Here is a 21104-nt window from a genome sequence, read left to right as displayed (position 1 = left end):
AGAGCTGTTAAATTTTGGATTACCCTAACAATAATGCCAATATTGTGGAGCTATATTCTGGTATGAAGAATATGTACGTAAATCACGCAACACAAGCACACATATATTTACTCTATGTTGTGGAGAAGGAAGGGTAGATTTGTCGTTGCTCAAGTAGACACCAACTTTTTTTGGATAATTTGTTGGATTATAATGGTGGAAAAAGAGCTTCAAAATTTTGAAAAAATATTAGGACATATAATTCGATATTTGCATTTACATTGATAGGTGGCAAAATTGATAAAAAGATCAATACTAACAAAGTCTATATGTGTTCCAGATCAATGGTCAAAAGCATCGCAGAATGGGTTTGCTTTTACTAGTTGATGGAAAAAGACCTAGATTTGCTCAACAATATATATATGATACTGCAAACAAGGTTAGCAATAGAACGAAAGCATTACATTCATATGCTGATCCATCAAGTAAAGATTCAGAAATTGTGTAAGGTTTAATAAAAATGTTTGATTGTAAAAATCAAATTGTTAGAGCTTTTAGAATGGCTGCAGATCAATTTGAGCAATCTAAATTCTTACTAATAAGAATAAGATTGTTGGAATGATGTCAAGAAGACAATTCACAATATAATGCTCCATCATGTCATGAAATAGCAGGATTGATTATTGGTGATTTAGGTTAGGATGATTGACACCATGATATTATTGTCGAGCATAAAATAGAGGGATTGAAATGTATCAATGACTTCACCCTAGCTTCATAGATATGCAATAATAATTATAGTGCAATAATGATATTATTGTTTCTATTTGATCAAAACAAGTGTATAGTGACGGAAAACTAATGACAGACTGTTATCAGTCACTATTTATGATGGATTAGTGACAGACAGAAATTTGGTCATCGTGGTGTGAACTTAGTGACAAATTAGTGACAGACCGGTCACAGAATACGCGGGTAGGATGGGCGCCAAACTTAGTGACCATTGTAGTGACGGGATATCTGTCACAAAACTGGTAACCGAAATTGCAACCAGACGGTGACAAATTCAGCCGTCACAAAAATCGTAACCCAAGTATTTATAAATTTTTAAAAGATTATTTTTGGCAGTGACGGGTTATTAACAGAAATTTCCGTCATCAAATTTAATTTTTAATTCCAAAAATATTAAAAATATTATTTTTGAGTAATTATAAATTAAAAAAGAGATAAAAAGAGGGCAATCTAAAATGAAACTAAGTGTGCCCGCCGCCCCGTCCAAATCTCTTCGATAGCCCAAATCCCAATTGCTCTCAAGAAAACCCAAATCCCTTCTTCTCATTCCCAAATCTCATAGCGTCAGCCATAGGATAAGTTCTTTATCTTCCTTCATAACGTAATCACATACAATCGCCCTGATTTTCTTGTCTGCACATCCAACTGAGCTCCATCAAATTCCGTAAACTTCGCCATGAGATCTTTTATGAAAGTATACCTGCGATCCAAAATTGAAGCTTATGGGAGCCGTTGATAGCAAGAACCAGAAAGCAAATACAGGAAGCAAATATAGAAAGCAGATATTTGATTTCTGTCCATATTATTTTATATATAAGCTCTTTTTCACTTTTTTCTTGATTGTCACTTGATTTTTAGAGGAACTATGTTATTTGATCGTAATTAGATGTACTACTGATTTTGTGAAAATGGTTACATAAGAGCTAAATTTTATGATGGAGTTAAATAGTCCCTTGAGTTTATATTTATACAGTTAGAGTATTATAGTAATAATGAGATGGGATGCCTTTGTATAAAATGTGGCAACAAGAAATTCCTTTAACCCACCGCTCACTGGCGGCGAAGCCACCAGGATCAACACCGACGGCCTCCTGAACCGTTGGATCGAAATCGAACGGAAAAACAGAATACAACTTACGCCTCTTCGGTATATAAGGCGGCAACGCGGGCGCAGCCTCCTTCGCATTGTTCGCACTCCAGCGGCAGAACAAACCCTCCCTGATCTGTTCGCGAGGGGAGAGAGCGAGCGGAGCGACCGAGGAAGAGACAGCGAGGGGAAGAGAAGGAGCGAGCGAGAACGGGAAAAGTGGCCGTTTTTCTCTCCTTTCGGGCATCGCCGCAGCGTCGTCTCCCCCCGATTCAGAGCGAGTTCAGGTATTTCCCCCCTTGTCTCCCCTCTCTGCCCCCGCCTCTCTTTCTCGATGTCGGTACTCGACATCAGGAAGAGCCCTAGAAAGTTTTGTTTCTTTTGTTGAACGATCGGATCAGGGCTTCTTTCTCTTCAGGTAATGAGGTGTGCTCAAAGCGCTGTGGGCCAATTTTGTTAATTTTTCTTTAGAATCCGGTGATTATTGTATCCAAGCATTCGATTGTCGGTTTGCTTGGGTTTTTCAAGACCACGTATAATTCGTTGTAGGCCTCAAATTATATCAAGAGGCTTGTTTTCTAATGCCCTCAGGCATCAAGATTGGAGCCTTTTGCTTGCAAGATCCCTAATAGCATATGTGATTCTTGAGTAGGGAGGGTCAGATAGGGTTTAGGTTTTCCCCCTCTCCTATTTTAAATTTCCACCTTTGTTTAGGGTTTAAGGGTTGAGTAGAGAGGGTCAGATAGGGTTTTGGTTTTCTCCCTTCCCTATTTTAAATTTTCACCTTTGTTTAGGGTTTAGGGCTTTTATTGATCTTGCATCGAAGTTGGAACTTTGCATTTGTCTCCTGCTGTATCAGGGCAAAACCAACATTTCCCTCAGCGCGTTTCTGTCTACGGAATCCATGAATGGCAGTGCCTTTCTCTGGGTGAAGGGTAAGCTCTTTCCCTCAACCTCTTGTTTATTTGCATGGACTTGGGAGTATCGGATTCTGATTTTTTAACTTGAACTTCTATCTCTCTGTATGAAAAAATTGTACGATCCATGTCTTATTTCGTTCTTATAGTCATACATATCAGTGCTGACATTAAACTAGTTATCTAGCCAACCTTAACCATCCGGCCATGACTTAAAAAAGTATTATGATCGAATGAACATTTTTTTTATTTTAGTTTTGGCATCAAAATCAAACATGGAGGATCACTAAAGTCAACTGAAAAATTGTTCCTGATAAGACACTGTAAGTTGCAACTTTTGGCTATTCAAAATTTTAACGGTCATATGAGTTGGGACATGCGTGTTACTGTAAGGTGGGTGTACTGTAAACCATTTGCTGTTCTTTTTCTTTCCCAACACCTTGTTTTCTCTTCAAATATACATTTCAGTCAATTGTTTTTTCAGTATCATTTTTTATTAAGGAAAATAGCAATATTTACCTACATATTATGAAAGCCATGTGTAACAAGAAACGTAGGTGCAAGGGTGTAAACTGGAGGAAGTGAGTTCATTGTTTAGGTTGTTTATATAATAACCCCAAGTGGTTATTCCTTTAAAATTGTCTTTTGGATTATCAGAGCATCGGGCTTTGTGGGCTAATGCAGTATTCATCAACAAGACCATCAGGGTTATATTAAGTCAGCTGCTGCCTTGTTTGCTTTGCAATGCTAGAAATTTATTGAAGAACAAAAAATTATCTTTACATTGCAGGTGCATCTATCTACACATGTAAACAAGTGTGCCTATTTATAATGAACATAATGTGCAAGACTATTCTAAATTTTTTGGCATATTAAGTCGTCTTTAGTTGGGTAAATTTTTTAGTTGCATCATGAATCACGAATGCATGTATAATCTTCCTGAAAGATCCTTGTCTCTATTTTCTAAGGGCTGTAGGAGACAAGCCTCTTAAATCGTGTTTTGTTCCCTAAGAGGGATTTTTGTATCCTATATATTTTTAATATTCACCGGTGAAGATGGCTTTAGAATTGACATCAAATACAAAAAAAACTCTAAAAAGCATTCTCCTATCAAGCAATATGTTACAATGAGAGAATTCTATACTTATATATTGCAAAATGAATAAGGGTAAAACATTAATAAGAGGAGGGCCTTTATTCCAACGGTATATAGCTAATTCTTTTTCATGTATTGAAGACAAAAGGCTTAATTATATCAGAAGGATTTTAGATCTGAAATTTATAATGGTATTAAAGATGCAGATGTAAGAGGTGATATTAATGGTAATACAATGGGTAAAAAAATTATATTGCCGTCAAATTTTACTAGAAGTCTCAGGTATATGATTCAGAATTATCAAGATGCCATTATTATTTGTAGATAGTGGGGACATCCAGATTTATTTATCACGTTTACCTGTAATGCCTAATGGCTAGAAATTCAATATGCACTAAACCTCATACCTGGTCAAAAACTGGAAGATAGATTTGATACTGTTAGCAGAATTTTTAAAATGAAGTTTGAAGAATTGATACTGGATATCACAAAAGAAACATTTTAAGAAAACTATTGTAGGTGTAATTCCATTTCTTTTGATTATTATATTCTAAGTACTTATTTAATGATCTTGACACAAATGTTCTCTAATACATTTAGCATTTTTTTTATGTTTATAGCTTTATACAAAAATAGAGCTTCAAAAATGCAGTTTACCGTATATTAATTTGGTTACATCAAGAATATAAGAGTCCAACAACAATAGATGTAGATTCTATAATTGTGCAGGACCAAATGAAAAAAATGAGCCTATGGGATAATATGTGTTACAAAATTTATGATGCATGGTCTATGTGGATCAATGAATCCCATATCGCCATGTATTAAAGGACATTGCTCAGAATATTTTCCAAAGAAATTTCAGAATGAAACTACAATCGATGAAAATGGCTTTGCTATTTACAAAAGAAGAAACAATAGATGTTAGGCTACCAAAAATATATTGAGTTTGATAATAGATTTGTTGTTCCTCATAACTTAGATTTGGTTGTGTGGTGCCCAGCACGTATTAATATCGAATGGTGCAACAAATAAAAAAAAATTAAATATTTATTTAAACATGCGAGTAAAAGCTCTAATAGAACAAGAGTTGTTATAATAGAGAATATGGTAATCAACAATAATATTGGAGAAGAACAGTATGAAGAAATTGATGAAATAAAAACATATTTAGATTATAACTATTTGTCAGCATATAAATCGGTGTGGAGATTATTTCAACTAGATATACATTTCGGAGAATCAATAGTTGAGCGATTGGTTGTTCATCTCCTGTGCATGAACATAGTTATACTTGTCATGAAAATCAAAATTTGTTATCCATCACGCAAAGAAGAAATATAGAAAAACAATGTTCACTAAATGGTTGCGGACTAATGAAATTTTTGAAGATACACCTGTTTTAACTTATCAAGGTCCACAATCTCAGTATCGGGTACGATATCGGTGTGTTACTAGTCGAGTACAATATAGTTGGTATGGTATGATATGCATCCTATATTGAGACCTCTTTTTCTTACTTTTTATCACAGTACTGGCAGAAACCGAGTAGTACAAGTCGGTATGGGTCTGTACGGTAGAATACGACCTTAGTTTGGGCCAATATCGATCAACACGGGTCAGTTCGGGTTGATACCGGTTGGTTTGAGTTGGTACGGATTAGCATGGGGCCTGTACCGACATGATTGATGCTAGGTTGGCACAAGGAATGGAGAATTGACAGGATTGTGTACAAAGGGATGGCGTTGGAGTGGGATGATGTACATTGACCTTGTTGCAAGGTGGTACTACAAGGTAGGATCCAGAATGGAGCTGCTATTATGTTGATTTAGAGGAGGTGGAGGGGAGAGAGGATGTAGATACTAAGAGCTCGTTTGGTTCGCGGAAAAAGAAGGAAAAAAAGTGTGGTCAACGGAAAAGTAATGAGATGCCTCTCGTTTGGTTGGAGTTTTCAAAAGAGAGAGACGAAAAAGTTGTATTTCCATAGGAATATGATTTCCACATTTTATGGAAATCTTTTCTATGAGAATTATAGAAAAGTTACTTTTCTATGAGCTGGATATCACTTCATTTTTATTTTTTTTTCAAAAAGGCCCTTCAGCATTAAAGAGGCATTAAAGACCTAATTTTTATTAAAGGTATAATAGAAATTATACATAATTTTTTCAGAAAAGTGGATTGTCAACCAAGCATAAGTACTCTGAAAATCTGTTACTTTTCCATGGTCAATCAAACATACCAAAAGTACTTTTTCATGCATCCTCTTCCTAAAAATTTGCATTCTAGAAATCATATTCCTAGGAGGAAAAATGCTTCCCGCGAACCAAACGAACCTTGAAGGTGGAGGTGGGTGCAACGTGCAAGTGAGAGCAAGATAAAAATATGCTGGTGCCAGGGTCTGCTAAACCGGTCGGAACCGACCGGTTCAGGCTGTACCGTACCGGTACTAGCCAGCACTGGTACTAGATAGCATCGGTACGGTACAACCATAGAATTCAGTTCCGAGCCTAGCACCAGTGCGGTACAATCATAAAATTCGGTTCCGACCTCTTTAGGATTGGAACCGAACGGCTCCTTGCCCGTACCGGTGCGAACCGGTACAAGCCCGGTACCAGCATCGGGGAAGAAGAAGAGGAAGAAGAGGGAAGAAGAGGAAGAAGAAGAGGAAGCTGAAGACGAAGAGGAGAAGAAGAAGAAGAGAAGAAGCCTGGGTCTCGGGCCAATCTCCTCCCTCAGGCCAACGAGGATCACCGGTCTTGCTCGTGGTTCTGGCCCCTTCTTTACTCGCGGGACAAGGGGGGAAAGAGAGGAGAAGAGAGGAGGAGAGAGGGGAAGAAAGGAGAGGAAGAGAGTTTGGGAAGGAGGAAGAAGGGAAGGGAAAAAAAAGAAGAAAAACTCCGCTCGCGCTCGCACACGATTCCACACGCAGGGCACGAGCCCACGTGGCACCGCGCATGAGCGCGAGCCCACGCGGCACCGTGTGGGCATTTAATGCCACTTTGTGGCTAATACGCGGACGCACACGTCGCATTTTTTTTTTTTTTTTGCAGTTGGCCGGTTCGGTACGGGTTCCAGCCGGTACCGAACTGGTACCAAACCGGTACCGGTGGGGACCAGTACCGGTTCGATCGGTTCTACGTACCTTGGCTGGTGCTGAGCACGATAGTCATATTTTTTTCATATAGTGATAATAAACTTCCATTAAATTGAGATGTGACTTTCCAAAGTTTGAAGTGTTTATGCAGAAGGGTTATTGCCATTTCTTAATAACTAGGCAGCGGGGGCAGGGGATTGTAGGGGTATTACTGAAAAAAAAATGAATTTTTGGAAGGTATATGCAGCCTTTTCAAGCTTCATGGAACGACACGATCATCTAGCCTTTTCCCAATTATTTAGGGCCAGATTCAAACTTATTGGGTATTTATTCCTTGAAGTTTATTGGGTTTTTATTCCTTAAAACTTCAAAGAATAAATACTAATAAGCTACTTTTACATGGTTATGTGTGGAAGAAATCCTATTCAACTTGTGACTTAATTCATTCTTTTCCAGACCAATATATGCAGGCTCTAACTTTCTAGTTTTCAAACTACTGTGGTTCAGGTCTCATGGCTTTCAGGCTGAAAGTTCAGCATAGCATCTGGGTAGATTTAAGCTGTTCTCCCATGCATTCGAGATATTACAGTTCTAAAGTAGATTGGAAAAAACTTCGGCCTATGATTCTCAAGAGAATTCAAAACAGGGCTAAAGATTATCCTGTGAAAAGCATGATTCCTGTGGCAAATGAAGTCCTTAAGGCCAGAGAACTTTTAACAAAAGGTGTTTCTGCTCTCCTCCAAGTAATTGCGATCAAGTCATGCAAGTAAGCAACATATTATTGTTTTCCATGTCATCTACATTCTTCTGTTGGTTGGTTTTAAATTTCAAATTCGAATACACTGCTCGATTCTCAAATTCCTAATCTGTTTTACCTACATTTTTCATAATCTGATATGCAAAATTACATTGTGAATATTTAGAAAAATTAAGATCGAAGGTTATGGACATGCCAACTAGGTTTCACATGAATTATAGATGGATCAACTAGGTCTATGGGTAACCGTCCAAGTGAACACTGCATTGATCAAACCAATATTGAAGATTGATTTTCATTAATTTTCAGGAGTTGGTTGAGATTTTAGCGATGTTCATTGGCACTGGTGGAGCCAGGATTTACTTAGGGGAGGTTGGGGAAAAACAAATTACAAAGAAGATCATAATTTGTGCTTTATTGTGATTAGAAGATTACATTTTAGTTACTGAAATAATAATCAAGAAGCTGCAAAATCCCTCGAGCCATACATCATATTGGGCAGAACACCCTACCACCGAAAAAAAAAGAAAATAGAAAGAAAGCAAACAAAAGAAGTGTGTACATTAAATTACTGTTAGTGCATTAATTTGAACTATGAGAAACTAAATTGAGTTAATAGTGCATTGAAACAGATGAAAGCTTCAAAAACCAATTCCTAAGACAGAATTGCAGCATTTAATATTTGTGTCTCAATCATGTCTTTCTCATGACTCCTTTTTTTTTTTTTGAACATGTATGTAACTTATCAGCTAGGAAGATCTACAATTGATTGAGCCATCTGTATGAGCTATGAGTGGTTCTAATCTAAATGATTGAGCACATAGTTATTACAGGCTGTTGTGTAGGCACCTAGGCTACTGCCTGGGCGATAGATTGGCCTCTTAACTCATACATATGCAAGAATTTTTCCCATCTCGAACTCTCTCATCATATATAGTGACATGTTATATGTGATTCTAACACACTATCAGTTGTAGAATTTCCTTGCAGATCTCTCTAAACGTAATTCCTTTCAAAAAAATTCCCTAGAAATCTCCATGCACAAAAAAAATTGAACTTCTTCATTCAGCTAACGGAGCATGTCCCAATCCAAACTAATTTCTGATTTCTTTTCATAAGAGACCCATTATTCACAGGTTATACACATTACTAAGGTATTCATCTTGGCTGGGACTTCAGCCAAGGTTTGGTATCAGCCACTGATATAGCGTAGTATGGTTCGGTCTTGAGTCACTTTGCTTTTATGTCCATGGGGATTAGATAATCTAACAAGAAATCCAGTAGCTATGTGGCAAATTAGGGGCATCATCTACTTCTGTTTTTATGTCTGGACAAGAATCATGTTCTATGATGGTTGTTTTATGTCAAAATTTTAAACAAAGAATAGCAAACATGCTATAGTTTATCGAATTCAGGACATGAAAAAGATTGAAGCCTGAGTGAGCTTAGAGAGTCTAGAGTCTAAACTCTAGAGAGGTTGCTTGTGTTTGATAGATTTCTTCTTTAATGAATATTGCAACAGATTTCCAACACTACAACCTCTTCCTTCCTTGTTGAAAGACAATGTAAATCCAGTTCATCCCCTTAGAGAGCCCTTGAACAACCGTTGTGTCTCTTAACCAACAACACAGAGTACGGAATCTCTTGCATATCTCTCTCTCTCTCTCGCGCGCGCGCGCACTTGCAGTGGAGAGCAAGTTTTTAATCAGCAAAAACCTTCACAAAGACTCGGTTTTAGCCCTCTCAAAACTGGGGTGCCACAACAATTGGAGCAAATGGTCAGTTGGGCAGCTTGTTGGCTTTGATAAATTTGGATCAGGGTTTGCTGAACCGGCCTGTACTGGCCGGTTCAGTACGGGCCAGTTCAGCCCGTACTATACTGGTACTGCCTGTCACTGGTACGGTATAGCCTTTGAAAACGGTTCGCACCGGGAGGGAAGAAGAAGAGGAAAGAAGAGGAAGAAAGAGGAAGAAAGAAGAGGAAGAAGAAGAGAAAGAGGAGAAGAAGAGAAGAAGAGTACCGGTTCGCAGTTCGCACCTAGCCTTGGGCCGACCCCCTCTCGAGCACCCCGACGACGACGACGAAAGAGTGGAGAAGAGAGAAGAAAGGAGAGAAGGTTCGAGAAGGAAGAGAAGAAAAAAATAAGGTCCGCGCACGGTATCCGCACTGCGCGCGTTTCCCCGTGCTGGGAATTGCGGCCTCGCGGGGCAGCGTGCGCAGTTCCCGGCGCTCACGCTGGGCAGCTCACATGGGCCATTTAATGCCACTCTGTGGAATTTAACGTGGGTGCGCGCGTGCGTTGCGCTGTTTTTTTGGTCCACGGTTGGCCGGTTCGGTACCGTTCTGACTGGTACCGGTCTCTACCAGTATATCAGTACAGTCGGTGCGGCGGATCTTGATTTGGATCTTTGTTGTATCAGTCAGGTAGCAAGAATGTTTCGTAGAATGCTCAAGTAAATAGAAGGTACTAATTTAATGGTTCTAGTTAATTGATATATCATAAGATAGGTGGCAGTTCATTGTCATGTTAGCAAATGTGATGTCCGCTGATCATGACCACCATGTCATTGGGTGTTGGCAACAATAAGTCAGTCTATGTTTCAAGGTTTAAGATCTTCTTTTTGAGAAGCCCACCAGCATGATAATCACCTAGGTCATAATACCTAGTGATGCACCATCCAAGATTTGAATCCAGAACCTTTGGTTGTTAGGCAAAAAGTTATGACTACTAAGACAAACCTAGTTTATTAAGGTTTGAGATCTAAAACTAAATTGCTACAAAAAATGTAAGCAATTTTTTTTTATGAGAATGGAAAGCAACAATTGGATTTTGGTAATCATGACTTTGGGTTAGATTCTCCTTCAGTCGTGCTGAATCGACATGTTTTTGGTTGGCGGGGTTCTTCGGATACATTAGGAAGGCCTAAGAAACTTCTCAGGCCTTCCCAAACTTTCGTTAAAAGCAAAAGAAGAGAGAGGGGAGGGAGACCGGTTCGGAACCCGTTTGACTTGATGCGAACTCTAGTTCGCATCGAGTCCGCATGGAACCAGCTTGTTCGCATTGAGTCCGTGTGGTTTAGGACTGGTTCTGGGCCGGTTCCAGACCAGTTCCAGCCGATTCGAAGCCTATTCTGAAAAATATGGATGAACCGACCCAGTGGCACCAGGTTGGCTTGGTACGGGTTGAATTGGACGGTTCGGTCTGGTTCGGCAAACACTGCTTTTTTCCTTTAGAAAGAGAAGCAATAAGTATCTTCAAAGAATACTAATTGCGTGACCACCGTGCTAGGGAACCGACATTAGAAAGTAGGGGGGACAAAAAATGATCCGACTCGAGAAATCCATCCCGGCTTTTGATCCTATTTGGGTCGGGTTTAGGTTGAGAGTCATTTAGCTAGGATCGATATGGGTGAGGTGAACTTTAAATGGGTTGGGTATGGGTCAAAGCTTTGACCTAAGGTTTGCCAAACCAGTACCAAAGATTATACTAGTGGCCGTTCTAAGGTTTATTGAAAACAAGAAAAGGGAGGAGGAGAGAGGAAGAGAGAGAGGGAGGGAGAGAGGAAAAGGGGGATGGCCGAAGGCTAAACCCTAACCTTAACCCTAGTGAAGTGAGAGAGAGAGAGAGTGAGGGAGGGGAAGGGCTGAGGGCTAAACCCTAACCCTAGTAGAGCTCGAGTGAGGGAGGAAGGGAGGAACATACCGACAGGAGGAACTTGAGTAGTGCCCGGCATCTGAGAGGGATCAAATCATGGGGGGGGGGGTGGTCAAACCATCACAAGCGCTCTATGGTGTTTAATAAGCAAACTGGTGGTGGTTTTATAAGCGAACGGAGGGGTAGGGAAGGGCCTTTATAACCGAACCCACCCAACTAACTGAGCCGTACTGATTTGGAGTCATTTTGGATCGATACAGGCCAAACCGTTTGATTCAAGTCGGTTCAGGAATCACTGCTTTTACCCGACTTGGGTCATGAGGGTAAAAATCACTTGGTCAAAATAGTTTAGGTTGGGTTGATTTATGATGCTGGATAAGAGCTTGTTGAGTTATTGGTCTTTTTCTTGATAATAATTGTTTAAATCATTTTTGAGAATTGCTAGTAAGAATTGTAGATATTGAGTTTGATAGGTTAGCTTAGGTTCATTAAGGATCAAGTCTTACAAAAATAGACTAGACTACAGTCCAATGGGTGACCCAAAATGACCCATTGGTGAATATGGGTCAAGAAATCTTGAGAGGGGTTATGTATGGGTGAAGGTTTTGTATGTTGTTCTTACATGAACTGACTCGAACCTGATCCTACCTGACCCATTGCCCTTACTACAAAGTTTCAAGCAACCTATACCACACTGGTCTGAAATCCTGTGGTTACCCAAAATCATAGGAAACTTGTATAATTCTAAAATTTGCAAAAAATGCAGATATTGTGGTGTAGATTATTCAACACATACTCCCTAACTTTATGAACAATAACAAAGAGAGAAAATTAGCAAGTCTCTCTTGAATGCCCAGTAATAGTGTCATGTTTACTTATGATAGTGCACTCTTCTTCAGGAAAAGAAAAGGGAAAAAGGAAAGTTCTGATAGAAGATGATAACCTAAACGACAGAAGCAACCAATCTGACTCTGTGGAGACTTCCAACCTTGGATTATTCAGTACATATTCTCTCATCATGACAGCTAATCCAATTATCTCATCCATCCTTTTTTTTTGCATTTAACTTTAGATTGGAATTCCCATCTAATAACCTTAATGTCCAGCAAATTAAGCAATAAATGATACTCCAAATTCCTTCAATTTATCGCCCATTTTCTCCCTTCAGCACTAAGTTATTTGTTTTTTGGTTCTGAATTTCAAACCATTCCTGTGTGTAGTATCAGAGACCTGGTGCAAGACTTACGTAAGATGCTTATTATATAATTTTGATTGTTGACACAAGGATGACCATGCATGTCTTACTTTACAAGAACTTAAGCACAGCATCCTAGTGACTTCTATAGCAAAAGGAAAAGGATTGTCGGGTTGTATCTCCTGATGCTATATTAGTTGTAAGCACTTCATTACATTCCATTAACCTAGACAAAAAACGAGAATTCATAAGCACAAATTAGATTAACATTTTGATGTGGACTGTTGCACAAGGAATGCAGGAAAAGAATAAGACTGCGCTTTACTAATCAATAACAGCTACCTAGAATATGAAACAACCAACCTATACCTCCAAAACATGCAGCCACCCTTTCGTTGAAGGCCACCTTGGAACTAACAGGACATAATCTATAAGTTAAAACAACATACACACACTGACAGATCCCAACCAAAACAACAACTTTTTGCACAGTAAAGACAAAAATTACTATGACCATTATGCATTGTCCATATGACACTTTCTATTTGAAATCCAAATACACTGGTTATTATTTGGAAATTTTTAAACAAGTAGCCAATGATTGATGGAATAAACAGTGTTTCTGATGATGATACCTGTCTTCATTGTCCAGCTGGACATATTTCTATCAACATTACTGAAACTTTCAGTTCATGGAGTTGTTGATTTGATCACGCTAGTGCTCGTCTCCTACTAATGCTCGTTTCCTACCCTTTTCCATTACAGATGTTGTCACTAAAAGAGATCATTTTTTCACTTGCATTATCTCTTACTAGATTAGAACCTAAGGTAGCAAAAATATATCATTACAATCGCCATCCTTTGTAGTCTTACAAGCTTCAAATTGATATCCTCATATTCCCAATTCATATTATATGTAAGAACTGCTTTTACTGCCCGACTGATTCATATGATAAAGCTAATGTTATAAAAGTCTTCCCATATGTACCTACCCTTGTCATCCAATTCAACAGTTATACCCAACTATACTTCTGATTACTCAAACAATATAATCAATATAGCAAACATGATGGGAGAAAAGGATACACCAAAACTCAATTGAGATTTGAAAAGCATCCATTCGATTTACATTAGGAAAAAATGGTCAATGTGATCAGAATCATCAAGGCATGAACTGAAACATTGGAGAAAAATCTTTTCAAAGACAATCTAGCAAAGACTATGACACGAGGAATATAGAAGTTTGATGGCTCATTTGTGTTCCTTGACTTAGGCCCAAGGATTTGTAGTGGAAGAGCGCTCTGATTTGAGGATGTTGTGAGAGAATTTGTTGCCACTGGACACCTGGGACTTGTCAGGCCCAAAGCACCACAGCCTGAACTGAACCACATAACAGGACGGAGAGACGAGATAGATTGAGGTAGAGAGGATTGAGAAACTCTTCTGGGCTGTGGTTATGTGGACCACTGCCTGAGGTGGAAAGCGGAGAAAATGGGAGGAGACGAGAGAAAGATGGAAGGGAATGGGGTGGGAGTGGTGTCATTGGGAGGCAGAGAGGGTTATATATGTTCTTCTGTCAGGCAACAAGGCTGCTGGAGGTAGAAAAGTATCTTAAATGCATTTTATGACAAGGTTAGGTCTAGGTTGGTGAAGAGGGCCAATCGGTTTTGGTTGTTCTGTTGGGAGAATAAGTTATGACCAGGATGAGATAAATCACCTTTTAGGTGATACGTACTATCCATGAATAAGAGGTTATTTTGGGATTGCCATGTTCTCTGATGTAAAGAATCTTAAAGGCAATTTCACATCTAAAAATGGAATGTTACTATAAATAGAACAATCTGTTTAGAAATAGGTTATATAAGCTCATATCCTTGCATCCAAACAGGCCCTTACGATTTGGATTCAGTCCAATAGAGATAATGAATCCTCCACCAGACCACATTGTTTGTTTCATGGTAGTCTTCACTCCACATGAGCTCTGCAATGTATGTTTCTTGAAACAATGCTGGCATTTCAGAATTAAGGTCAGCCAAATGGGGATCATAAACCATTCGACAAATTCATACAATTTTTTCACTTTCATGCCTTATCCTAAGTTCATAGCGACCTTCGGATTCTTAATGCTATTATCTAGGTATGCTTTGTTTAATTCCTTCTCCTATACTTGTTAGCCCTTCTCTTGTTTGTTTCAATGACAAAATGGTTACTGACTAATTGGGCGCCCATACTTTTGAGGGTTTATCGTGAATCCTTACTATGTTGTTTGAAGAGATTCTAAACAACCCTTTGCTCCTTTGGAGACTTTGATATGATGTTGAAAGTTATGCCTTTGTTTATTCTGGCATTTTTTTGTGATACTCATAATTAGCAACATCTACTGTTTGCTTATCAGTGTGTAGGTGCATTAATTTTAATCAGCTTTATTAATGGTGACCAAGATGTTGCAAGAGCATCCAAGCATAAACTACATGGGCTAGTATTTGTGAAAATATTTGTTAAAATGGAAGGAGGCATGCCCTGAATGCTATGAATGAAACAAACTTTGATAAATAGTAATGCAGATGATGAAATTGCACCCATTGAAGAAAACATCCCTGTTGGTAGTTTAGCATCAATTGTGTTCCTTAATTGTAGGCATTTCATATTTGTGAGAAGAACCTATGGACATGGTAAACAAATATCTACACATTCTGCCAACATAAACCTATGTTCTTTTTGCCCTTGTTAGAAATGACTTGAAGAGGTAGTTGAACTTCAATGTTGATTCTTTGTTTTCTTGGCCATTTTTCACATGTTGGGTTATAGCATGTGCAAGTTTCTGAAGATTGAACCTTCCTATGGTCTGTCTTATGGCTGATGGTTTGACTGCTATCTCATGATAGGACTGATGTACTCAGAAACCTCATAAAATCTTCTCCATATCATCTGAGGACTCAAAGCATGTCACCTTAATGTTCAAACCATTTCCCCTTAAATAAATTAGATAAGGTGGTATGTCCACAAAACACCATGTATATTCGTTATATTTGTCTCTTTATGCTTTTATAGAATTGTATCGCTATTATGCTCAATTGTTCATTTTGATAATGATTTTCTTACAGGTATTGTCCTGAAGTGTATATTGGTGACACGGGGCATCAAATCAATTCTTGCTATGGCTACAAGCGCATTATCAAAGACCGTCCACACCGTTGGGTTGATGGCCACTTAAATGACATCCTTGCCCCGGTGGAGGCCTTCCACCTCCAAAACATGTTCCAGAGCATCATAAAGCATGACCAGAGATTTGATTTTGATCGTGTCCCTGCTGTTGTTGAGCTATGCTATCAAGCAGGTGCCGATGTGTCTGACGATGCTCTGTATAACCATATCCCAGTATCAAATTCTAGCAAAGGTGATGACGGTGTGACATTCTCTGGATCATCAGAAGAGCTGAGTTTGGTAGCTCAGAGAACTTTGGACGCCTGGGAAAGGCTCAGAATTGGAGTGCAGAAGCTGTTGCTGGTATACCCAGCAAAAGTCTGCGAGCACTGTTCGGAAGTTCATGTTGGGCCGTCAGGGCACAAGGCTAGGCTTTGTGGTGTTTTTAAATTTGAGAGCTGGAGGGGGTCCCATATGTGGAAGAAGGCAGAGGTAGATGACCTCATGCCTCCAACTATGGTGTGGCACCGGCGGCCTCATGATCCACCTGTTCTTGTGGACGGTGGGCGTGGTTTTTATGGGCATGCACCAGCTGTTGTGGAGCTTTGCATGCAGGCAGGTGCAAGAGTGCCATCTAAATACTTTTGTATGATGAAGGTGCATGGACTAACAGCCAATTGAGCTATAGAAGAGGTTGATTGGTTGAAAACTTACTTCAAGGTTGGAACTTGCGTACCATGCATTTGATGCAGTCTTGCAGAACGAAAAATATGGAGAACTTTGAATATATATGGAGAGTCTCGTCCAAGGGGCCAAGAAAGCATCTTTAGGCAATTTGTCATTGCTGTATAGATGTTTAAACTTTCAAGAATGATCTGGAAATCATAGTGCAGGAAGTTCACTCAATGCTATCATTGGGCAAGAGAAACTGTCTACCGGAGGGTGTAGGATTGGGTTTGATTGAAAATGTTAATGACCATTGGACTTTTTTCAAATAGTTAGCAAGAGAGCTGAATAGGCTAAATCCGGGATTCATTGACATTGTAAGTTTTGCTGTCTAGTGTATCCGTTAGAGAGATGTATCATTGATATGTTGAAAGAGCATGAAGGGAAAAAAAATTACTTATTGCTTTGAGAAACATTTATGCTGCTTTATGTTTTTCCGATTAAAAACAAATCAACAGTTTTTTTGTTTCCCCAAGAAACTTTCTGGACTTTGCCCTTTTCTTGATGTACTCGTGGTTTCATGTTTAGTTTTTGGTGTGCCAGAAGTTCATATGATGATGTGAAAGTCAATAAGATCCCCTTCTAGAATGTAGATTTTGGTATATGCTATTGTTCTGGCGGGGGATGATCCACATGCAATTAATATTTCTCAATGTTGTTGGAAAATATTCACAATAATTAGATACAGCTATGGTGTTGCTTATAATTTATGTCAAAATCTCTAAATGCTGTAGGTTTTGGTCAAAAAGCAGTTTTGGCAAAAGTCGCGTTTAAGTCAAAAGTTGTTACAGGTCAAAGTAGTTTTTTTGCTATAAAAGCGATTGACCGTTAAGATTCAAAAGCGGTTCTAAAGTTGTAAAAGTAGTTTTGCTATGCCTTTAAATGACAAAAGATTAAAAAGAACAAATGCCTAAAATAATTCTAAAAATTGTTTAGATAGATGGCAAACAAGGAATTACATGACATAATTTTTAGCAAATAGCTAATGTGAAAAAATAAAATAAATTAAATTAAATAATTATTAAGCACGTTTCATCCAAAAAAAAAAAAAAGGTTACACTAACATACTCATATACCTATTTATATATTAAAACATCATATATACTATCATGAGCCATGAAACTATTATCTTGTGCCATAATGTTTGATAAAGGTTTTTGTATAATATTCTCATGGCTAATATCGTCCACAATAAATGGCATATAGTCATCATTATTATCATCCTCATCAAACTTTTAATCATGCTTTCATGCTTTCTGATATATTTATAGATTGCCATGCTAGCAATAATAATTTTTGTTTGGTTATCCAGCTTATATGTAGACATTCGGCTAAGTATAGCCCCTCTATTTTTTCAAAATCCAAATGTATGCCTTATAATATTTCAGAGTGATGCATGAGATTGATTGAATACCTCATTTGGACCTTGTATTGATTGAATGCCACATCTAAATTGAGGAACATAAGACCTTTCTCCTTTATATGATCCCAAACACTCTTTCATGTTCAGATATCCCGAATCAACGATATAATATTTATCTACTCCAAAGAATGAATAATCCATGTCAAATAAAGAATTATTCATTTCACTCATAAAGTTTGTAATAGAATTTAAATTTGTTACACTGTAGAAAATTTAATTCTGGTCTTCACAAAGCTTCAATGAATATAAATGTATCATGAGCAATACTTTCCCACCCAGCCAATATAAATATAAAACACATATCAAACTCATATACAACCATAATATTCCATATGCGATAAATCTCCTCCCTATGTATGCAATTTGCTTATTCACAAATACCACCACACAAACATGTGTTCTGTCAATGGCACCAATACAATACTGCGCATTATATAATAAGCAAAAACACTAATAAATATGGAGAAATGTACAATTGAAGAATATAAGATTAGGGCATCATGTTGAATGCTTACTTTGATACATCAGCAAAATTGTGGTCCTTGTCGAATATATTTAGAAATGGTATCATTATAATCCATTGGTGGCCTTATCATACTAAATGTAAATTTCTTTGATGCTCAAAGAATTCTATAAAACTGTCTGCTAATAGTCTTATTGGAATGTTAAATTCATTTTTGAAAAAATCTATTACCAACTCCATGGCCCAAGGTCAGCAAAAAATAGCTATTGTTCTCTCAACACTCATTTCTCTGATACTTGTGAAACCATACTTATCCATAAATAGATTGCAAAGGTTTTGAAATATATGTGTCTCCATTCGCAATTGCTCATAGCATCTATTAACAAGTTCATGCAAAAATCTGTAACCTACATATATTCAATATATGAAGAATCGCTACATGGCTCCCTATAAATATACTTGAGAATATAATCGACACATCCTACTATACCGGCTAGTATAAGTGCATCAAGCTCAATATCACTTTCATTATTATCAGCTTCAATATCATCATCTAGTTGAAAAGAATCAACCTATTCATCTCCATCCATATTTACTATCATTAAATAAAAGTAAGCCCAAATCATGATCAATTAACAATATTTCCTAAAGAATATAAAAATAAAATTTTACAACTATAATTATTGAGATGCTTATAAAAATATGAAAATAACCATGCATCTGCCATAATATGATATACTATCATATCCACATTCTATAAAATTATAAGAACCTATTTTCAAGAATATAAAGATTCTCCAATCATCCATGCATAAAATAGTACTTTCAGAACTAACCAAATAAAAAATGTTGAAAATACAATATTTATCATACATTAAATATAATAAACTTATTCTAATAACAAATCCAACAAAGTCTTAAATAGTCAAATTTGCATTACAAAACTAAAAAGTTAAAATAATCTAAAACTAAGGGGTCACTGCAGGAAAAACTACCTTTTTCGACTTTTGGCTATCGACGCTAAGTAGAAGCGTCGGTAATTTTTGCTAAGCGCCAAAATTTGCCGACGCTTTTAGAAAGCGTCAGTAGGTCTGGCCTAAGACGACGCTTATAAGCGTCGCGAAAATTATAAGGCTAAAACGATGCTTATAAGCATCGTCAGAAGCCGTTGTGGGTAAAAGTCTAGCTTGAGCCGACACTTTTAAGCGTCAGCGGAAGCCCAAAAAGTCCCCACTCCCCAACCGAAGCCATTTTCCTTTTTTTTTTTTTCTTTTTTTCCTCCCAACGACGCTTTAGAAAGCGTCGTCGGAGGCCATTATCCCCCCTCCCCCCTCCTCGCTGCAAATTCCTAATCTCTTGCCTCCTGATCCCTAGCCCATCCAGCCGCCCCCCTCCCCTTCTCTCTCCGCCGCTCGCCCCCTCCCCCCTCCTATCTACAAATCCCTAACCCCCTACCTTCCGATCCCTCACCCCCCTAGCCGCCTCTCCTTACAAATCTCTAACCCCCTCTCGATTCTCGATCAGATCCCTTCTAAGAAGCGAAAGAGAGAGAGAGAGAGAGAGAGAGAGAGAGAGAGAGAGAGAGAGAGCGGCCATGCTTCATAGACAGTTCGATGGAGCTTCTTCCCTCTTCTTCGGCATCGGCTTCATGCCTTCTCAGGCCACCCAGGCCCCCGATCCCTCCTCCTTCTCCCCCGACAAGGTACCCATCGCCTCTCTCTCTCTCTCTCTGTAGAGATCGCAATCTTGATGTCTCGACTTCTGAATCCTTGTTCTCGATCGTGCTCTCAATCTCAGATTCGCGGGGCTCAGGGCGCCGTCCCGCTGACCGTGAAGCAGATCGCCGAAGCCTACTACGCCGGCGATGACAAGTCCATCCTTACCGTCAATAGCGCTGAAGTCACCAACATTAACAATCCCTCCTCCTCCACCCTCCCCTCCCTTCTTCTTGGAAATCCCCGATCCCAATCCTAATTTCTTTTCTTGCTCTTGGTTTTGGTTAGGCGACTACTACAGGCCAGGCTATTGGGTCTGATCTTGAATAAGGCGGAGAGTGTCGCTGACATCTCCTTCACCCTTGATGATGGCACGGGCCGGATCGACATCAATAGATGGTGAGAAAATATATAAAAAAATATTTTTATATATTTTTTTTTTAAAAAAAAATTTATAACGACGCTTTAAAGTGTCGCTAAAAATAACCTTTAGCGACGCTTTTCAAACGCGTCAGCAATTTTTTTCCACCCCGACATAGCCGACGCTTTGAAAAGCGTTGGGAAGAAAATTACCGATGCTTATAAGCTCGGTAAAAGCCTTAAAAAGCATCTCCAAAGCCTCTTTTTCTTGTAGTGGGTTGGGCTAGTAGGTGGATGGTTATTCTTTTTATCATAAAATGTTGAGCCAAACAAGCTGGACGGTTGGATCCTATAACGCAATAAATCTCTATTGACATTCATGGCGTAAAAACAATCAAGTTCTTAGCAAAAAAGATCGCTCGCAGACTCAACTCTTGAAAGTGTGCCAACCAAGTTTAACACCTCCAGAATGCTACAACTAAAAGGATCATGTTTAATTGAGGTGGCCGTGCTACAACTCTCCACAACATCAACTAGTTGATTGTTGTCTTGTTCAAAGTAAAGTCTTTTGATACCCATTTGCTACCTTTTGGAGCTGTTCCTCTTGCCTCCCCTATTCTCTTTCAAGTTGGGATCATTGATGAAGTACCTGTATTATCGAGTCGGAAGCCACATTCTGTAATTTGGTGTATGCTTATGC

General features: G+C 38.5%; 1 protein-coding gene across 3 annotated transcripts; it reads left to right on the top strand.

Moving 5' to 3' along the window:
* Positions 1–1937: 1937 nt before the first annotated feature.
* APO4 (APO RNA-binding protein (DUF794)) lies at positions 1938–16922 on the top strand. 3 transcript variants are annotated; one of them, XM_039116532.3, is made up of 4 exons: positions 1938–2145; positions 2653–2793; positions 7473–7731; positions 15678–16922. In XM_039116532.3, the coding sequence occupies exons 2-4, from the start codon at positions 2763–2765 to the stop codon at positions 16396–16398; spliced, it is 1011 nt and encodes a 336-aa protein (XP_038972460.1). In that variant the 5' UTR covers positions 1938–2145; positions 2653–2762; the 3' UTR covers positions 16399–16922. The 3 variants fall into 3 exon arrangements, with proteins under 3 accessions (XP_038972460.1, XP_008776098.1, XP_008776099.1); XM_008777876.5 differs by having other exon boundaries at positions 1955–2145; positions 2718–2793; XM_008777877.5 differs by lacking the exon at positions 2653–2793 and having other exon boundaries at positions 1960–2145.
* Positions 16923–21104: the final 4182 nt, after the last annotated feature.

This window comes from Phoenix dactylifera, chromosome 8 (genome assembly GCF_051530095.1).
Source record: "Phoenix dactylifera cultivar Ajwa chromosome 8, Ajwa_hap1_PhDact_Kaust_v1.1, whole genome shotgun sequence".
Classification (NCBI taxonomy): Eukaryota; Viridiplantae; Streptophyta; class Magnoliopsida; order Arecales; family Arecaceae; genus Phoenix; species Phoenix dactylifera.
The sequence above is the reverse complement of the archived record's forward strand: the minus strand, read 5'-3'. Positions and strand labels throughout refer to the sequence as shown.